At 42.4% G+C, this 20,059-nt stretch overlaps 2 protein-coding genes and 1 long non-coding RNA gene across 3 annotated transcripts in view; 1 reads left to right on the top strand and 2 right to left on the bottom strand.

Annotated features, from left to right (window-relative positions):
• Window positions 1-2,401: 2,401 nt before the first annotated feature.
• On the bottom strand, window positions 2,402-4,467 carry LOC112075865 (NACHT, LRR and PYD domains-containing protein 1 homolog). The gene is made up of 6 exons (XM_024142791.2): window positions 4,020-4,467; window positions 3,673-3,887; window positions 3,231-3,484; window positions 2,857-2,991; window positions 2,597-2,729; window positions 2,402-2,513 (listed from the first exon to the last, which is right to left on the bottom strand). The coding sequence occupies exons 1-6, from the start codon at window positions 4,241-4,243 to the stop codon at window positions 2,476-2,478; spliced, it is 999 nt and encodes a 332-aa protein (XP_023998559.1). The 5' UTR covers window positions 4,244-4,467; the 3' UTR covers window positions 2,402-2,475.
• Window positions 4,020-20,059, bottom strand: part of LOC112075861 (protein NLRC3-like) — a 29,786-nt gene continuing 13,746 nt past the window's right edge. Inside the window, exons 2-12 of the mRNA XM_024142788.2 lie at window positions 11,287-11,687; window positions 10,867-11,033; window positions 8,907-10,776; window positions 8,650-8,823; window positions 8,397-8,570; window positions 8,057-8,230; window positions 7,372-7,418; window positions 6,655-7,231; window positions 5,304-5,541; window positions 4,644-4,679; window positions 4,020-4,084 (exon numbers count right to left, since the gene is read on the bottom strand). Of these exons, the coding sequence (XP_023998556.2) occupies window positions 5,406-5,541; window positions 6,655-7,231; window positions 7,372-7,418; window positions 8,057-8,230; window positions 8,397-8,570; window positions 8,650-8,823; window positions 8,907-10,776; window positions 10,867-11,033; window positions 11,287-11,660 (3,693 nt within the window). The 5' untranslated portion in view covers window positions 11,661-11,687 and the 3' untranslated portion in view covers window positions 4,020-4,084; window positions 4,644-4,679; window positions 5,304-5,405. The remainder of the gene's footprint in view (window positions 4,085-4,643; window positions 4,680-5,303; window positions 5,542-6,654; window positions 7,232-7,371; window positions 7,419-8,056; window positions 8,231-8,396; window positions 8,571-8,649; window positions 8,824-8,906; window positions 10,777-10,866; window positions 11,034-11,286; window positions 11,688-20,059) is intronic.
• LOC139025866 (uncharacterized) lies at window positions 5,487-6,638 on the top strand. The gene is made up of 3 exons (XR_011477530.1): window positions 5,487-6,243; window positions 6,295-6,400; window positions 6,510-6,638. It is a non-coding gene; the product is annotated as an uncharacterized lncRNA (long non-coding RNA).

The following is a 20,059-nucleotide window of genomic DNA, read 5'->3' as shown; positions in this document are numbered from 1 at the left end:
GGCCACTGAGTGAGCGGAGTTTTACTTTATGAAAACAATTCTCTCATTTAGAAGCTAAAATTACATTTAATCTTTTCACAAATAGTTTCACATTTAAATTGCACAACAATTCCATGTGAATCTGATAACTAGAATGTGTAGACTTTCCAAGTTACAGTTTATGTCATCCTATCATTAGTAATAATGTCTCAGACAACAACTGATCTGACATCATATTCTTTAAGTACCAACGGATATTTTCAACTGGTTGGATTACCGAAATATGGTTCCGTTCCCGACCCTTTTGATGTTAACAGACTCTCTATGTTAACAAAGGGCTTTCCAAGAGTCACATCTGTAGAGGAAAGGGGGGAAAGTATTTACAGTGTTCATAAACCTCACCAACAGGGCAACGTCATGACATGTCTCTCCTGAGTTCTGCCCCATAGGAAAAGTCCTAAGTTATTTTATTAAGCCCGAAGTCCAGCCCGAGTGATGTCACTGCATACATCATTACCTTCTACTCATCAGACCAAGCCCATGCATACACAGCTATACAAACCTGCAAGAGGGATACAACAGTTCCAGGGTTTTCTAAGGGCTCAGCAGTAAATGTCCCCAAGTTGATTTATAGTGGAATGTCTGACGAGTCTCTAATCTCTTCTACTCCCCTGCTGGAGTCCCGGTTCTGTGTTTATCTTTGAAGTGCTTTGTTCACTGACACCCTGTTTTGACTGCAACAACTCACACATCTCAGATACATTTTCTTTATAAGGAGGTAGAGACTAGAAAAGAACTGTGAAACAATTTTAAACCTTATAATGCATATGTATTGTTCATCTGTAGTCCAGGACCCTATACATGTAGTGGGGGAGGGGTCTTATAACCCTTCCCCTTCTATTAATACAACTTAAGAATAATAAATTATTATAATACATCAAACATCTGGTGCAGCCCCTATCATGACCCCAATTTGACCCCATCAGTACCCCAACACTGTTTCTATCCATTATACCATTAGGTTGGTACCCCAACACTGTTCCTAGCCATTCTACCATTAGGATGGTACCCCAACACTGTTACTATCCATTCTACCATTAGGATGGTACCCCAACACTGTTACTATCCATTCTATCATTAGGATGGTACCCCAACACTGCTACTATCCGTTCTACCATTAGGTTGGTACCCCAACACTGTAACTATCCAATCTACCATTAGGTTGGTACCCCAACACTGTAACTATCCATTCTACCATTAGGTTGGTACCCCAACACTGTTACTATCGATTTTCTTCAGTATGTCGGCCAAACGACTGTTACTGAATGCGCATGTCTACCAAAGATGAGGTGTCCCGCCAACACGTTGATCCTGGAGAAAGCTCGTGCAAGAGGTGAGGGGGGTCGCGAGTTCACGAGAAGGGATGAGCGCATGCGCTGAACTTGAGCGTCAGTTCCTTGTTCCCGTCGAGACGCAGTGTCGGAGGATGGACAGACCGTGCCGTTGGGCCGCGTGCACTCTTAGCTAGTCAGGCTTCAGCTGACGTCCATTGGCTGCGGCTCCCGGTGGATGGACGTGGTGTGTGCAGGGTAGTTGGTGTCGCCAGGCGCAGTGCACCCGGGATGCCGAGGAGACGGAGGTCCTGAAGCTCGGTTTCACAAACTCTGTCCGCAGAACGCAGCTGCTTCTCTGAAAACCAGTCAGACTGCTCTCAGCCGGACTCCTGCCCCGACACAGCACCGGAGAGAGTCAGGTTCAAAATAACTACATTTGTACTTTACATTTCAGACATTTAGAAGCAGAATCCTAAAAATAAGAAGTATGAGAAAGACATTCTTTGTTTACAATAACGACCTGAAGACATATCACTATTCACAGGTTTCATAATCGTTTCAACAGAAAGTAGAGGACAGACGAGGCATTGCAGAACCAAGGCTAACTGACATCAGGTCCGAGGAGATGTCATGGGCATTGCTAGGACCAGGCTGTAATCTACATCAAGTCCTGGAGGAGGATGTCATTGGGGACATTCAGCAGAACCAGGCTAATGATACATCAAGGTCCTGGAGGAGGAGTGTCATGTAGGCGTCTATGTCAGAACCAGGCTAGATCTACATCAGGTCCTGGAGGAGGATGTCAGATTGGGCGATTCAGAACCAGGCTAATCTACATCAGGTCCTGGAGGAGATGTCTTGGGTCATTCAGAACCAGGCTAATCTACATCAAGTCCTGGAGGGATGTCATTGGGTCATTCAGAACAGGCTAATCTACATCAAGTCCTGGGGGAGTGTCATTGCATTCAGAACCAGGCTAATCTACATCAGTCCGTGAGGAGAGTCATTGGTCATTCGAGAACCAGGCTAATCTACATCAAGTCCTGGAGGAGATGTCTGGGTTTTGTGAGGACAGGTCTGTGTATTGAAATCAGGACTAGTCCAGGTCCTACAGTAAACCATGTTGACTGGCCCTCAAGTCATTGGTTTGTATCTCTCATGTTTACTTACTAGTTGAATGGGTTTCAGTGATGTATTCATCTGAAAGAAACAGAAATAGGTTTTATCACTCTAAATAGCATCTGTCAGAAAAAAACACAGTTATGATTGACATATGCTCCTACCTATTGGTACCATCTCTCTCCATACTGTCCTCTCATCATCCCCGATTAACTCCATCTCAATGTCAACCCCTGTGTTTCTCATGATCATCTTACAACAGCTTGGTGTGGTGTCTGCAGGTAACAGCTGAATCTTCTGTAGGASGCCATAYGGTGCAACGATTGAGACAACAGACAGAGAGAGAAATAGTGAAATAGAATGATATTCCAGTTATTCATATACAATATGACAGATTCATGTCCTCAGCCTGATAAAACTGCACCTCTGGATTGATGGACTTGGAGAGGGGATTCTTGAGTGCAAACCAACTGTTCAGCTTTAAGGACCCGTTTGGACTTGACAGGACCAATTCTGAATATCCTTTGGACACCTGATTTTTCTCCCGTTCCTGAACAGCCTACAAAATGAGCAATGTAGTAGTCAGTCAGAACAATGTAGTCTCATAATTCACACAACTTGCAGCTCACTGAGAAACCAATGTTGTTCATAGTTTCTATTGTATTAATGAATTACTACAGAAATAGATTTCTCACAGAGCTGCATGTTGTCTTTGTAATCTAGAGATTTTCAACAAACTATCAGCTTTCCTTTAGTAAGTTTCAACATACTGTTGTCACTTCAATGATAGTGCCTCACCTCTTTCTGACTGGAGTTTCTGAGGAGCAGGTACAGCCGTGAAATTACTGTTGACCTTTTTACTGCCAAATAGAGGACCACGTCACAGTGGACGTTCCAAGAAAAGATATAGCTCAGTATAACAGAGATAGCTGAGAACTTGGGATGGAGAATCTTAGCATGGAATCTGGTGACCTCATGCACTTCCTCTAAAGACTCTCCATGTTCCTCTACATGAAGAATCTTCATCTCATTCCTCAGGGAAGGGTTGGGCCCTGAACAACACAATAAAAAGGAGACAGAAAGACAAATATTGTATTATTCATCCAACTAAAAGGCAAAGAATATGCAGTACCAGATCACAGTAAACTCAAACTCCCAGAATAGTTAATTCATTAATTCAGGAAGTGAAACTCAGTTACATGGAAATGTCTTTCTGAATACTATTTCTATATGGTTTTACCTAAACAGACAAAGTGTGGCAGATGAGCTTCCTCCAGTTCACCTAACTCCATAGTGATGTCCAGCAATGGACCACCTTGTGTGTACTGCATGTCTTTCAGAAGTTGACTGTAGAGTTCCCAGTTCCTGAAGTGATACTTCAGAATGACATCTCTCTCACACAGCCAGCGGAGCCCAGACACTGTGCACTCATAACTCCCTTTGGGTGTCCTGTGCCTGAGGGCAACAACAAGATATGGTAGAGAGGGTCAATGGTTAAATGGAGAGGTTGGATTAGAAGACTATTCCCAAAGGTAATGGGGAAATACACTAGCAAGTGGAATGAAATGTTAAAAGTAGTTATTTTACCTGAACATTGTCACTCCCTGGACAGTGGAAGTCAAGGGTTCAATCTGAAGCCAGTGTGTGGAGTCCTGAACAAGGACAAGCATGTCAGTAATACATATGGGGCCTGTTTCCTGGACACAGATTGAGTCTAGTGCTGGACTAAAAGCATGCTCAATGGAAGTTTCAATAGAAAGTTCTTTAAGGTCCAGGACTAGACTTAATCTGTGTCTGGTAAACTGGCCCATTAACCAAAGTAACTAATCTAATGTATTTATTCAATGTTACATGGAATGCTGGTGATTTATCAATTAAACTGTCTAATGACAAAATATGACAACAGCTAAAATCCTGCATGCCTACAAGCAGAACACAGGACTGTCTATATCCCAGTATGAATGGTTGGTCAGTACACACCTGGCTTTGAGACTGTGTTTATATTACTAAAGCAGAACCACAGGACTGTCTATATCCCAGTATGAAGGTTGGTCAGTACACACCTGGCTTTGAGACTGTGTTTATATTTACTAAAGCAGAAAACACAGGACTGTCTATATCCAGTATGAATGTTGGTCAGCACACCTGGCTTTGAGACTGTGCGCTGACTCCTGGCAGGTATGTAAAAGTAAGAATTGACATATGACTTACCTCAACATGATCACAAGTCTTACAGCTCTGAGGAACCTGAAGTCAAAAGTAGTTATTTAAAATGGACAATCTCATTTAATAACTAACTAATAATTATTAAATAGACCTCTAATAAAAATGAATATAAGTGAGCAACAGTCTCAAGAATGTACATTCATTAGCATACCATAATCTGACATTAGTGTTATATTAATTAATGTTTGTGAAGCAGGAAACAACATCGTTCTAATCCATTTTTTTGTAGATGTTGGTGCTGATTTCTGGTAGATCTAGGATGAGAGCTTAAAGGTAGAGTCAGCTAAATTATGTTGTACGAGCAGCACCACAGATATTGTGATGAGCAAGATGCCTGACTTCCTCTCTCACAGTCACACACAGTATCTGCTCATGTGCAAGGTTCTCTTCACTCTCCTTACAGACCTGTTAGCCACGGGACCAAAACAGCAGAGAAGTTTAGCCTTGTGCTCCAACACTCTTAGTTGTTGTAGAAATTGACCCACATGCTGGTTTACTTTGTGCTTCTACGTCATATCGCTGACTCACCCTTTATTAAGTTTGTTTTGACCAAATAGATCGTGATTGTGTTTCCTTGCCTGGGAATCAACTATAATGAACGCTTTAAAACTATTTTGATTTAAAAACAATTAAATCAAATAACACTCACATCTCAGGTCCAGGCTTGATACAACACTCTCCACCATGGTCTCTGGTGTTCTCAGGTCCAGGTTGATCCAACTCTCTCCACCATGGTCTCTGGTGTCCTCAGGTCCAGGCTTGTATCCAACACTCTCCACCATGGTCTCTGGTGTTCTCAGGTCCAGGTTTGATCCAACTCTCTCCACCATGGTCTCTGGTGTCCTCAGGTCCAGGCTTGATCCAACACTCTCCACCATGGTCTCTGGTGTCCTCAGGTCCAGGCTTAATCCAACACTCTCCACCATGGTCCTTGGTGTGGTAAAACAGTAGGATAGACTGTGATAAACTAAACTAAATACAACTTATTAAGGCTTGATATAACATACATACAGTCGTCATAGGCAATACAAAGGGTGTTTAAGGTTGACAGACAGCTCCCTATGTAGGGCACATTACCTAAATGTGACATAACCCACTATGTCACCTTCCATAAAGTCAATACTGATGGTGACATTTAACTAGGCACAGTCTAACTGTCTGTAGGTCCAACAGAACACATTAAAACACACCACTACTACTAATCTAACTGTCTGTAGGTCCAACAGAACACATATAAACACACCACTACTACTAATCTAACTGTCTGTAGGTCCAACAGAACACATTAAAACACACCACTACTACTAATCTAACTGTCTGTAGGTCCAACAGAACACATTAAAACACACCACTACTACTAATCTAACTGTCTGTAGGTCCAACAGAACACATTAAAACACCACACTACTACTAATCTAACTGTCTGTAGGCCACAGAACACATTAAAACACACCACTACTACTAATCTAACTGTCTGTAGGTCCACCAGAACACATTAAAAACACCACTACTACTAATCTAACTGTCTGTAGGTCCACCAGAACACATTAAAACACACCACTACTACTAATCTAACTGTCTGTAGGTCCAACAGAACACATAAAACACACCACTACTACTAATCAACTGTCTGTAGGTCCACCAGAACACATTAAAACACACCACTACTACTAATCTAACTGTCTGTAGGTCCAACAGAACACATTAAAACACACCACTACTACTAATCTAACTGTCTGTAGGTCCACCAGAAACACATTAAAACACAACCACACTACTAATCTAATTGTCTGTAGGTCCACCAGAACACATTAAAACACACCACTACTACTAATCTAAAACTGTCTGTAGGTCCAACAGAACACATTAAAACACACCACTACTACTAATCTAACTGTCTGTAGGTCCACCAGAACACATTAAAACACACCACTACTAATGTAATTATACGAATGATTCCAGAGGAAACAAATGATAAAACATTGCTATGACTCACCTCTGAATGTGATGGTCATCTATCTGACACAGAGTCACTGAAGAGGAGATGGAGTAAACCCCAAACACAGGATAAAGGGGTTCAGTGAATGTGGTGTGTTCTGTGTAGAGGTGTGTCTGCGTAGTAGAAGACACACTATAGAAGGACAAAGTACCAGCTGGCCAGTCCAGATATACTCCAACTCTGTTAGAAACAGAAGCAAAGATGTATCTCCTCCAATCACGAAGAGAGATGGATCTTCTGACTCCAGCATGGAAAAATAGATAACGACTGTCAGAGCAGTAAAAACACCAGGACTTCCTATTGGCTCCAATCTTACTGTCATCCTCCCGTCCCTTCCTATTCATTCCTTTGTACACCACACCAATGAAAGCCCCGGTACCACGCCTCTCCACCTCCCAGTAATAACGACATCCAGATAAGCCTTCTCTGCTGAGAACTTGGGGATGACAGTCAAATCTGTCTGGATGGTCTTCATAATGCTGCTTCTCTTTCACCAATGTCACCTTCCTGTTCCCCTCAGACAGTATCAGGTTTGGGTGTGCTGTATTTGGGTCCAGGGTGAGATGATAGGCATCTGTAGACAAAAGGAGAGTTTAATCAAACCTCATCTTCATATAAAATGTTGTTTTGTTTGTAGGTACAGAACAAGTATTGATTAGTAACTATGTTACTATAGTTCTGAATATGCAGTTAATTAGGATTAAAGAGACTTACATTTCCTCAGCCCTGATTTCAGCCTGCACTCTCCACCATGATCCACACTGTAGGAGAAACAGGTTATTGACTGACAAAGACCTAATAAAGCAGTCAACATTTAAACCATATTGTTGTGTTCTGGTGCACTATCCAAGTTCATTACTAGAGGCATACAGGTATTCAATCATACCTACTGCATACAAAACGCAGTACAATTCATTACTAGAGACATACAGGTATTCTATCATACCTACTGCATACAGAACGGAGTACAATTCATTACTAGAGACATACAGGTATTCTATCCTACCTACTGCATACAGAACGGAGTACAATTCCATGTACTAGAGAATTCAGGTATTCTATCCTACCTACTGCATACAGAACGGAATACAATTCATTACTAGAGACATACAGGTATTCTATCCTACTACTGCATACAGAACGGAGTACAATTCATTACTAGAGACATACAGTATTCTATCCTACCTACTGCAATCAGAATGGAGTACAATTCAACAGGATATCAGAGATGCAGAAGAAGAGTATTCATGTGGTGATGATGTATGCTGTGTTGGAGTGCTCAGCCTGCTGAGTTAACTTCCCCTTAATCTACCTACTCATGTCCTCATGTTACTGACCCTACTACACTACATATGACACAACCGCTGCTCACACTATTAGGACATCTATTCTGACTTACTTCAGCTTCATCRGTTTATATGTGGGATCCACCAGAGCAGCTGAAAGCAGTCCCCCTGCAGAGTCTCCTGGGTGATTGTAGCTCAGGTCCAGCTCTTTCAGGTGGGAGGGGTTTGACCTCAGAGCTGAAGACAGAGCAGCACAGCCCTCCTCTGTGACCAGACAGCCAGACAGCCTACAGAGAGACACAACAGCTGTCTAGGTTGATGTACTGGTGTCAATCATCTTGTAGGACACCCGTACATTTGTCCATGACACAAATATTGTGATGAAACATCAGATTTTGAGAGTTTTTGTTTTACTAAGCTCAGTACAGACCTGACTGAAACAGCTGTACTTACCCCAGTGTGTGTAGTTTACAGTCCGGATCCTCCAGTCCAGCAGACAGCAGTGTAACTCCTGAGTCCTGCAGGTCATTGTCTCTTAGCTCCAGTTGTTTCAGTTGTGAGTTGGGTGAACTCAGGACTGAGGCCAGATGTGAACAGCAACCCTCTGTCAGACCACACTGACCTAGACTAGAGGGCAGAAGAGCACATGATTAACACATGTTTAAAACATCCACATAATAAGTCATACTGAAGAAAGTTAACTCACACTAGTGTCTGTATGTTGCGGCATGGACTGGTTAGTCCAACACAGAGCAGCTCCACTCCTCTGTCTCCCAGGTTATTGTAGCTGAGGTCCAGTTCTCTCAGGGGGGAGTTTGGTGTCTGCAGAGCTGAGGCCAGAGTCTCACAGGATTTATATGTGAGTTCACAGTGATCCAGTCTGGAGAGAGGAGATAATCTGTTAGATATACAAATCCTTCATTATAATGATACTGTAAACATCAACTCAATAACAGAACTTACCGTGCTCTCTTGCAGGTTCTAACTACCGGCAGCAACCTCTGATAACCTTCCTCTGATGTGTTGTATGTCTTCAGGTCAAACTCCTCCAGCACCTCCTCTGACATCAGAAACAGGTAGGCCAGGGCTGAACATTGGTCAGGTTTTAGCTCTGTTTCTGAAAGAGTTCCTGATCGCAGGGAAGTCTGCATGTTTTCAACTAGAGAGTTGGCACCAAGTTCATTCAGACAGTGGAACAAGTTGATGATCCTTTCTGGTGAGGATTCCCTTTTGATCTTGTCTGAAAGGTACCTGATTGTTCTCTCGACTGTTCCCCAATTGGTCTCGCTTGTACTTCTTGTCTGTGTCAGAAGGCCTCGTAACAGATTCTGATTGGACACCAGTGAGAGACCCAGAAGGAAGCGGAGGAACAGGTCCAGGTGTCCATTCTTACTTTTCAAGGCCTGCTCCACTGCTCTCTTGTGTAAGTCAGACAACTGGATTGACTCCTCCTCCTCATCATCATAATTTTTCTTATCTTCATCCTCATCATCACTAGTGACTGCTTTGGGGGGGAAAACATGTTCCTTCTTGCCCAGACATGATTCTAAAGCATGCACTGCTGCTAGAAACTCCTGAATACTCAGATGCAGAAAGCTGTAGACCTTCTCTTGGTACAGTCCAGATTCTTCTTTAAAGATCTCTGTACACAATGCTGAGTACTCTGATGCCTCTGTGACATCAAGGCCACACTCTCTCAGGTCCTCTTCATAGAAGATCAGGTTGCCCTTCTGCAGCTGTTGGAAAGCCAGCTTTGCCAGTTTCAGGATCATCTCTTTGTCTGACTGAGACAGTTCCTTTGGGTTTGTCTCTGTGGCTTTGTTGTACTTCTTGTTCTTCACAATGATTTGGATGAGCATGAAGTGTGAGTACATCTGGGTCATAGTTTTGGGGACTTCATCATTCTCTGCCTCTTTCAGTATCATCTCAAGGACAGTGGCTGATATCCAACAGAAGACTGGCATGTGGCACATGATGTGGAGGCTCCTTGATGTCTTCATGTTTTTGATGATTTCATTGGCCATATTTTGATCTGTGATTTTCTTCCTGAAATACTCCTCCTTCTGTGGATCATTGAACCCTCGTACCTCTGTCACCTGGTCAACACACTCAGGAGGGATCTGATTGGCTGCTGCAGGCCTTGAGGTTATCCAGAGGAGAGCAGAGGGAAGCAGATTCCCCTCGATGAGGTTTGTCAGCAGCATGTCCACTGAGGTTGGCTTCGTGACATCACAGCATTTCTTATTGTTTGTGAAGTCTAGAGGAAGTCGACACTCATCCAGACCATCAAAAATGAAAACGGTGGTTTCACCATCACCATCACCATCTTCACATCTGGTTTCACCATCTTCAATGCTGTCAATCTCTTTCAGCTCTGAGAAGAAGTGGGAAAGAAGTTGCATCAGACTGTATTGGTCCTTTTTCAGGTTCAGATCACGGAAAGGAAGAGGAAACATGAAATGAACGTCCTGATTTGCTTTTCCCTCTGCCYAGTCAAGGATGACCTTCTGCACAGAGACTGTTTTTCCAATGCCAGCGATTCCTTTTGTCAGCACAGTTCTGATAGGTTTGTCTTGTCCAGGTAAAGGCTTGAAGATGTCGTTGCATTTGATTGATGTCTCTTGTGTGGTTTGTTTCTTGGATGCCATCTCTATCTGTCTAACCTCATGTTCATTATTGAGCCCTCCACTTCCACCCTCTGTGATGTAGAGCTCTGTGTARATRTCCKTTAACAGACTTTGGTTTCCATGGTGTCCAATTCCTTCAGATATGTGTTGATACTTGTGTTTCAGTTTAGCCTTAATGTCTTGTTGGACTGTCAGCAGAGTTTGACCTGTAGGAAAACAATGAGAGTTGTTTGTGTGTGTGTTTTATAAGGGCTTTTGTACAGTTCTTTGTAATATTGTATGAAACACAGTCTTACTTCTTCTGTCCAGAAGGTTGTGTGTGATCTTTAATGCATCCTCACTGTCCAAAGTCTCCACTTCCTTATTGTCATCTGGTAATGGTTCCTGGCTGAAAGCAGGTGGCTGATCACTCTTCATTGATAGCAGGATGGTTGTAGGTGACTCTGCTCTGGGCTTCTGGACACTGAACAAAACAGGGAGACAGATCACCTCATCAATATCACATGAATACCTCATCTACTTCATTTTAACAACTGTATAGTGGAACTTCTAGAAATCCTGATGTTGCTTTATAAACCTACAGTCTGCAACTGGTAAATCCATTGTTGGCCTTTTAAAATAATGATATAGACCTAAAATGTATGTGTAATTTGGGAACACTTTTCATTAGTTAAATTTTTTTAAGGGCAATGCATGTTTTATAATTAATCTCTTACCTCTTAGAACTGGTGTCTTGAGTCATTTTAGAGGAGGTGGTCTCCTCTCTCTCCCCAGAGAGACTCATTTTAGAGGCAGTTGTCTCTTCTCTCTCCCCAGAGAGACTCATTTTAGAGGCAGTGGGCTCCTCCTCTCTCTCCCCAGAGAGACTCATTTTAGAGGCAGTTGTCTCTTCTCTCTCCCCAGAGAGACTCATTTTAGAGGCAGTGGGCCCCTCCTCTCTCTCCCCAGAGAGACTCATTTTAGAGGCAGTTGTCTCTTCTCTCTCCCCAGAGAGACTCATTTTAGAGGCAGTGGTCCCCTCCTCTCTCTCCCCAGAGAAACTCATTTTAGAGGCAGTGGTCTCCTCCTCTCTCTCCCCAGAGAGACTCATATTAGATGTAGGTCACAGCTCACCCAGCTACAATATGAAATAACAGAACAGTCAATATTTCTGAACATTGTTGAAGAACCATTAACAATGACAACACCTTTTCTATCTGTGGTCAAAAAGTACAATCAGTGACTTCATATTGTATTCCAACATACACAGTCCAATATGTTTTTCATTTGATTTGACTTGGATCCCCACTACCTGACTCCATAACAACAGCTCGTCTACCTGGTTGGATTCCCTGACTCATAACAACAGCTAGTCTACCTGGTTGGATCCCCTGACTCCATAACAACAGCTCGTCTACCTGGTTGGATTCCCTGACTCCATAACAACAGCTAGTCTACCTGGTTGGATCCCCTGACTCCATAACAACAGCTAGTCTACCTGGTTGGATTCCCTGACTCCATAACAACAGCTAGTCTACCTGGTTGGATCCCCTGACTCCATAACAAAGCTATCCTAACCTGGTTGGATCCCCTGACTCCATAACAACAGCTCGTCACCTGGTTGGATCCCCTGACTCCATAACAACACTAGTCTACCTGGTTGGATCCCTGACTCCATAACAACAGCTATCTACCTGGTTGGATCCCCTGACTCCATAACAACAGCTGGTCTACCTGGTTGGATCCCCTGACTCCATAACAACAGCTAGTCTACCTGGTTGGATCCCCTGACTCCATAACAACACTAGTCTACCTGGTTGGATCCCCTGACTCCATAACAACAGCGTCTACCTGGTTGGATCCCTGACTCCATAACAACAGCTAGTCTACCTGGTTGGATCCCCTGACTCCATAACAAACAGCTAGTCTACCTGGTTGGATCCCTGACTCCATAACAAGCTAGTCTACCTGGTTGGATCCCCTGACTCCATAACAACAGCTAGTCTCTACCTGGTTGGATCCCCTGACCCCATAACAACAGCTAGCTCACTGGTTGGATCCCCTGACTCCATAACAACAGCTAGTCTACCTGGTTGGATCCCCTGACTCCATAACAAAGCTAGTCTACCTGGTTGGTCCCCTGACTCCATAACAACAGCTAGTCTACCTGGTTGGATCCCCTCTGACTCCATAACAACAGCTAGTCTACCTGGTTGGATCCCCTGACTCCATAACAACAGCTAGTCTACCTGGTTGGATCCCCTGACTCCATAACAACAGCTAGTCTACCTGGTTGGATCCCCTGACTCCATAACAACAGCTAGTCTACCTGGTTGGATCCCCTGACTCCATAACAACAGCTAGTCTACCTGGTTGGATCCCCTGACTCCATAACAACAGCTAGTCTACCTGGTTGATCCCCATTAGCTGACTCCAACACATGGGTCCACACACACATAACTAAAAACATTACAGACATCGACTTTCAGTTGACATTGAAAGACGTTAGTTAGACATCTAAACATTTACCAAGTAGACATTACAGACTGTTAAAATAGCTGATAGGTATTCTTCCTAACCCTTCGCCCTCATCAAGTAGCACTTCAGAAAGACCAGAGTGACCACTTTGTCTGAGATTGCTGTTGTTTGTGAAGAACAGCACAGTGACAGGGGTCAACATCCCACAGCTGGTTGGCTGGAGGATGGTACGGTGCTGGTGGAAAGTTATGGCTGGCAACAACACCTGACTCCGATCTTCAGGCCACTGCCACAGATCAAGCAGAACCAGCACTTCAGGTGAATATCATTTCATTGCATTGTATGAGGTTATTCTTCTTATCTAAACTTGGAGGTGAATTCATTTTATGCAAGGTTGTAATGTCTTCTCAATTGGTTTAGTTATTCCTGTTTTACAGCTTCGATGCTCTGAAGCCTGGTGTTGTTGTCGCCAAGGAGCTTTCGGACTCAGTCAGGACCAGGTTTCAGCTGCTGCACAACTCTGACATCCTTCCTCCATAGATGGTCTGCCTGTACAAGCACCACCTGGACTGGACACAGCTTGACAACCTATCTTTTTGAGAAGATCAGGGAGTTTTGCTACGAAGAAGCTATGGACATCACATGCCCTGCACCAAAGTCAAGGAAAGGACAGAAACAGGCTCTGAATATAGATTCCCTTGTTCATGTGTGGTTCAGACGGACCAGTTTATCACTGTGGGAGAGTTCCCAGTCATCAGCACTATCTGCAGTGCCTCTAGTCAGATGATCTCCCCATCAACACACACCATACGTTGCTGCTACTATAAAACAAATGTATCCTGCTGCTCAGCCACTTTACCCTTGATTGTATACATATAACTACCTCATCTATCACCAGTATCACTGATATGGGTATTGATATTGTTCTTCTACATACTGTTGTCATGACGTTGGCATGTGGGTGAGGTTTATGACCCCCCCATAAATACCTTTCTCCCTTTCCTCTCTCTTGACTCTACGGAAGGACTCTTGAAAAGCCTTTGTTAACATAGAGATTCTGGGAACATCAAAAGGTCAAAAGGGAAAGGAACCATATTTCGGTAATCCAACCAGTTGAAAATATGCGTTGGTACTTAAAGAATATGATTTCAGATCAGTTTGCGTCTGGGACATTATTACTAATGATAGGATGACATAAACTGTATCTTGGAAAGTCTACACATTATAGTTATCAGATTCACATGAAATTGTTGTGCAATTTGGACATCATTTAAATATGAAACTATTTGTGAAAAGATTAAATGTAATTTTAGCTTCCAAATGAGAGAATTGGGGTTCCATAAGGTTAAAGCTCTGCTCACTCAGTGGCCCCGCCCATGTGAAGAGACATTGGTTATAAACTATGAAACACGCCCTTCTCTCCCCTCCTATATAAAGCCCTTGATGAAAATGTAACTTTCTGTTCTGAGGACGTTCCGAGGACAGTCCTACGTTTAAAAGGGCTCAGATAATAAGCTGTTCCAAAGACGTGTGGACTTGAGGTCCCCACGTTGAAAGGACAAAGACCACCTACAGAACTAAGCCAACCTTAGACAACCTAACGAAATTTGCATCGAATTTCAATGTGAAAGTGACGACCTACACCCCGGGAAGGATGAATTTCGACTATACCAGCCAGAATATAGCATGAGTTTAAAGTATGGTAACTTGGTATGAACTTTGAACTCTTATTCACTCCAGAAGTGATACCTCCTAGCCGTTGAGTTAGCAGCAGTCGCTAAACGTGGGCTAGGAGAGGACGGACAGAGTGTCCATTCTACCACGCTCCAGTTCACCACTAGACAGTCTTCAGAGGACCAGAGATCCATGCTGGACAACCCGGCCTCCAATCTACCGAAGCGCAGCTCAGAGTAAATATTTACTGCATTCTCCTTTTTGAAATGGGCGGTAATTTAGAATGCATAGATACTGTATTTACGATAACATAGCTTCTCCCTTTGTTCCTCAGTCTTCCCGCTCTTTCACTCAAACCCAACCCCCTTTTCTTTGTGTAACCAGCCTTCATGTCGGCTACGTCCACCAGGGACGTTTTCTTTATGACATCATTTGTAATCAATGTATGATCCGTTCTGTGTATATGTAATTCTGTGTGATTAGTTAGGTATTTAGTAAATAAATAATTAAACCAAATTTTGCATTGCTGATTCAACTTGTTAGCCAGGGTCCGTGAAGATAACCAAGAATTTACCACTTTCAGATGAGACTGAATAAGGTGAGTATGTAACGTCAGGTGAATGATGGGTGCAGAGTCAGGCGCAGAGAGAGCAAAAGTATTCCAGGGAAAAAACGCTTTAATTCCACAGCATGAAAACAGGAACAGGTACAAACGGGTGGTGCCAAAACACAGGCGTAAAACAACCCACAGTCCACTGTTTAAAATAAAGCTGAATAGCGAAAATCCCACAATCAAAGAATCACTCACGACGTCCAACATGGATACACAAAATAAGCCCGCACAAACACTAGCGGGCGAAACTAACCTAAATAGTACACCTCTCAAAACCCCAACAAGAAACAGGTGAAAACAATTAGACAGACATAAACGAAAAGGAAAAAGGGATCGGTGGCAGCTAGTAGACCGGCGACGACGACCGCCGAGTGCCACCCGAACGGGAAGGGGAGTCACCTTCGGTAATATTCGTGACAGAGTATTAAATATTGACTGCTACTGATGCAAAAGATTTACCAGGTCTTTAAGAGTTTATTCGGAAGATAACAGCTCTTTAAACATTATTTCGTGGTGCCCTGACTTTCTTGTTAATTATCTACCTGATTAGCTTATTCAGGTAATATTAATTACAGAGAAATTATTTTATAGAATAGCATGTCATATCACTTAATCCGGCATAGCCAAAGACACGACACTGTATAACTACCTCATCTATCACCAGTATCACTGATGTGGTTATTGATATTGTTCTTGTACATTTATTTAATTTTTTATTTTATTTCATCTTTATTTAACCAGGTAAGCCAGTTGAGAACAAGTTCTCATTTACAACTGCGACCTTGCCAAGATAAAGCAAAGCAGTGCAACACAAACAACAACACAGAGTTACACATGGAATAAACAAACATACAGTCAATAACACAATAGAAAAGCATATATACAGTGTATGCAAATTAAGGGAGGTAAGGTAATAAAAAGGCCATAGTGGCGAAATAATGTCAAATTAGCAATTAAACACTGGAGTTGATAGGTGTGCAGAAGATGAATGTGCAAGTAGAGATACTGAGGTGCAAAAGAGCAAGAAAACTAAATAAATACAGTATGAGGATGAGGTAGTTGGATGGGCTATTTACAGATGGGCTATGTACAGGTGCAGTGATCTGTGAGATTCTCTGACAGCTGGAACTTAAACTTAGTGAGGGAAATATGAGTCTCCAGCTTCAGTGATTTTTGCAATTCGTTCCAGTCATTAGCAGCAGAGAACTGGTTAGGAAAGGCGGCCAAATGAGGAATTGGCTTTGGGCGTAACCAGTGAAATATACCTGCTGGAGTGCGTGCTACGGGTGGGTGCAGCTATGGTGACCAGTGATCTGAGATAAGGCAGGGCTTTACCTAGCAAAGACTTATAGATGACCTGGAGCCAGTGGGTTTGGCGACGAATACGAAGCGAGGGCCAGCCAACGAGAGCATACAGGTCGCAGTGGTGGTAGTATATGGGGCTTTGGTGACAAAACGGATGGCACTGTGAAAGACTGCATCCAATTTGCTGAGTAGAGTGTTGGAGGCTATTTTGTAAATGACATCACCGAAGTCAAGGATCGGTGAGATATCAAATCAAAGTGTATTTTTCATGCGCACCGAATACAACAGTGAAATGCTTACTTACAGGCTCTAACCAATAGTGCTAAAAAAAGGTATGTGTGTGTGTGTGTAGGTAAGTAAAGAAATAAAACAACAGTAAAAAGACATTTGAAAATAAGAGTAGCAAGGCTATATACAGACACCGGTTAGTCAGGATTATTGAGGTAGTATGTACATGTAGGTATCGTTAAAGTGACTATGCATATATCATGAACAGAGAGTAGCAGTAGCGTAAAAAGAAGGGTTGGCGGGTGGTGGGACACAATGCAGATAGCCCGGTTAGCCAATGTGCAGGAGCACTGGTTGGTCGGGCCAATTGAGGTAGTATGTACATGAATGTATAGTTAAAGTGACTATGCATATTAGATAAACAGAGAGTAGCAGCAGCGTAAAAGAGGGGTTGGGGGGTGGGGGCACACAATGCAAATAGTCCGGGTAGCCATTTGGTTACCTGTTCAGGAGTCTTATGGCTTGGGGGTAAAAACTGTTTTGAAGCCTTTTTGTCCTAGAATTGGCACTCCGGTACCGCTTGCCATGCGGTAGTAGAGAGAACAGTCTATGATTGGCGTGGCTGGGGTCTTTGACAATTTTGAGGGCCTACCTCTGACACCACCTGATGTAGAGGTCCTGGATGGCAGGCAGCTTTACCCCAGTGATGTACTGGGCCGTACGTACTACCCTCAGAAGTGACTTGCGGTCGGATGCCGAGCAATTACCGTACCAGGCAGTGATGCAACCGGTCAGTATGCTCTCGATGTTGCAGCTGTAGAACCTTTTGAGGATCTCAGATAGTCAGTTTTACGAGGGTAAGTTTGGCAGCATGAGTGAAGGATGCTTGGTTGGGAAATAGGAAGCCGATTCCAGATTTAATTTTGGATTGGAGATGCTTAATGTGAGTCTGGAAGGAGAGCTTACAGTCTAGCCAGACAGCTAGGTTTTTGTAGATGTCCACAAATTCTAAGTCAGAACCGTCCAGAGTAGTGATGCTGGACGGGCGGGCAGGTGTTGGTAGCGATCGGTTGAAGAGCATGCATTTAGTTTTACTTGCATTTAAGAGCAGTTGGAGGCCACGGAAGGAGAGTTGTATGGCATTGAGGCTCGTCTGGAGGTTAGTTAACATAGTGTCCAAAGAAGGGCCAGAAGTATACAGAATAGTGTCCTCTGCGTAGAGGTGGATCAAAGAATAAACAGCAGCAAGAGCGACATCATTGATGTATACAGAGAAAAGAGTCGGCCTGAGAATTGAACCCTGTGGCACCCCCATAGAGACTGCCCAACATACTGTATAACTACCTCATCTATCACCAGTATCACTGATATGGTCATTGATATTGTTCTTCTACATACTGTATATCTACCTCATCTATCACCAGTATCACTGATATGGTTATTGATATTGTTCTTCTACATACTGTATATCTACATATAACTACCTCATCTATCACCAGTATCACTGATATGGTCATTGATATTGTTCTTCTACATACTGTATATCTACCTCATCTATCACCAGTATCACTGATATGGTTATTGATATTGTTCTTCTACATACTGTATATCTACATATAACTACCTCATCTATCACCAGTATCACTGATATGGTTATTGATATTGTTCTTCTACATACTGTATATCTACATATAACTACCTCATCTATCACCAGTATCACTGATATGGTTATTGATATTGTTCTTCTACATACTGTATATCTACATATAACTACCTCATCTATCACCAGTATCATAGAAAGAAAGTCCTGTGTTGTTCATAGATTTATCTAAAGCTTTTGACACTGTAGACCAAGCAATACTTTTGGTTAAACTGTCGTCAATAGGACTGGGAGACTGTCGTTGGTTTCATGACTATCTAAAGGATAGAAGTCAGGCTGTTAGAGTCGACGGCATCCAGTCGGAGCCATTGGATTTGGTTAAAGGGGTCCCACAAGGTTCTATACTTGGTCCATTACTGTTCACTCTCTACATAAACAATACATAAACAATATCGGTGATGAGATAAGAAAGTGTCAAATTAATTTATGTGCTGAGGACACTGTCATGTACTCTATCGCTTCAACGTCTGACCAAGCATTATCACTATTGGAGACAGATTTTAAGATATTACAAGGGTCTTTTATACAGCTGAAACTTGTTTTAAACGCAAAGAAAACAAATGTTTTAATTTTTTTAATAGAAAGTTGGTTGAAAATACACTTGCACTTACGAGCTTAGATGGTTCTCAAATTAATCAGGTTTTTGCATATAAATACTTAGGGATATGGTTGGATGATAAACTGTCTTTTAAAATGCATATTGACGAACTTTGTAAACGGCTAAAAATCATGCTAGGCTTCCTCTATAGACACAGGACATGTTTGTCCTCTACAAATAGAAGACAAATTGTGCAAACTACTTTTATGTGTGTTATAGATTATGGGGATATTATGTACATGCATGCTACGGCATCAACACTTAAATCGCTGGATGCTACTGATCATTGAGTTTATTGGTGCTACAGAACTCTGTGTTTTATATCATAATGTGGGTTGGACTTCGCTGTCCATGAGACGAGAACAACATGCTCTCGTGTTTGTCTATAAAGCACTTCTGAATAAACTACCTTCTTATTTATCATCACTCATCAATATTAGAATTATAATTCCAAAAACCAGGTCTCAAGCATGGATTACACTTGAGGCCCATGTGATTTCCACAGAGTTGGGTATGGCTGCCTTTTCCTGTTACGCTCCTTGCCTATGGAATAGCCTGCAGACTAAACTTAAACTTGAGACTCTTGTCCCCCTGTTGCTCATTTGAAATATTTATTTGAGCATTTTTATTGTTGTATTGCTTGTAACTGTTTTGGGTCACGCAAGTTATTGTGATGTTTGTAGAATAACCTATGTGTAAATGAAATCTGTTGCTGTATTTTATTTTGTGTTATCTGTGATCGTTTTGTTTGTCTTGTTTAGTTTTTTAATCATTGTACCTAAACTGTATGTGCAGGGCCCAGCTGTAAAAGAGACCTTGGTCTCAGTCTGTGTTCCTTGTTGATATAAAGGTATATATATATCACTTATATGGGTATTGATATTGTTATTGTGCATACTGTATATTATGTAGTTCTTTCTCTACATTGACACTTGATATTTTTTTATTTATATT

Source organism: Salvelinus sp. IW2-2015, unplaced genomic scaffold (genome assembly GCF_002910315.2).
Source record: "Salvelinus sp. IW2-2015 unplaced genomic scaffold, ASM291031v2 Un_scaffold3441, whole genome shotgun sequence".
NCBI classification, from domain to species: domain Eukaryota; kingdom Metazoa; phylum Chordata; class Actinopteri; order Salmoniformes; family Salmonidae; genus Salvelinus; species Salvelinus sp. IW2-2015.
The sequence above is the reverse complement of the archived record's forward strand: the minus strand, read 5'-3'. Positions and strand labels throughout refer to the sequence as shown.

Coding starts and splice junctions, on each gene's coding strand:
- LOC112075865 (XM_024142791.2), bottom strand. CDS start 4,243: ATGGGCCAGTTTACCAGACACAGATTAAGTCTAGTCCTGGACCTTAAA. Junction 3,485..3,672: donor GCCACACTTTGTCTGTTTAG/GTAAAACCATAT, acceptor TGTGTTGTTCAG/GGCCCAACCCTTCCCTGAGG. Junction 2,514..2,596: donor GAGAGAGATGGTACCAATAG/GTAGGAGCATAT, acceptor TGTTTCTTTCAG/ATGAATACATCACTGAAACC.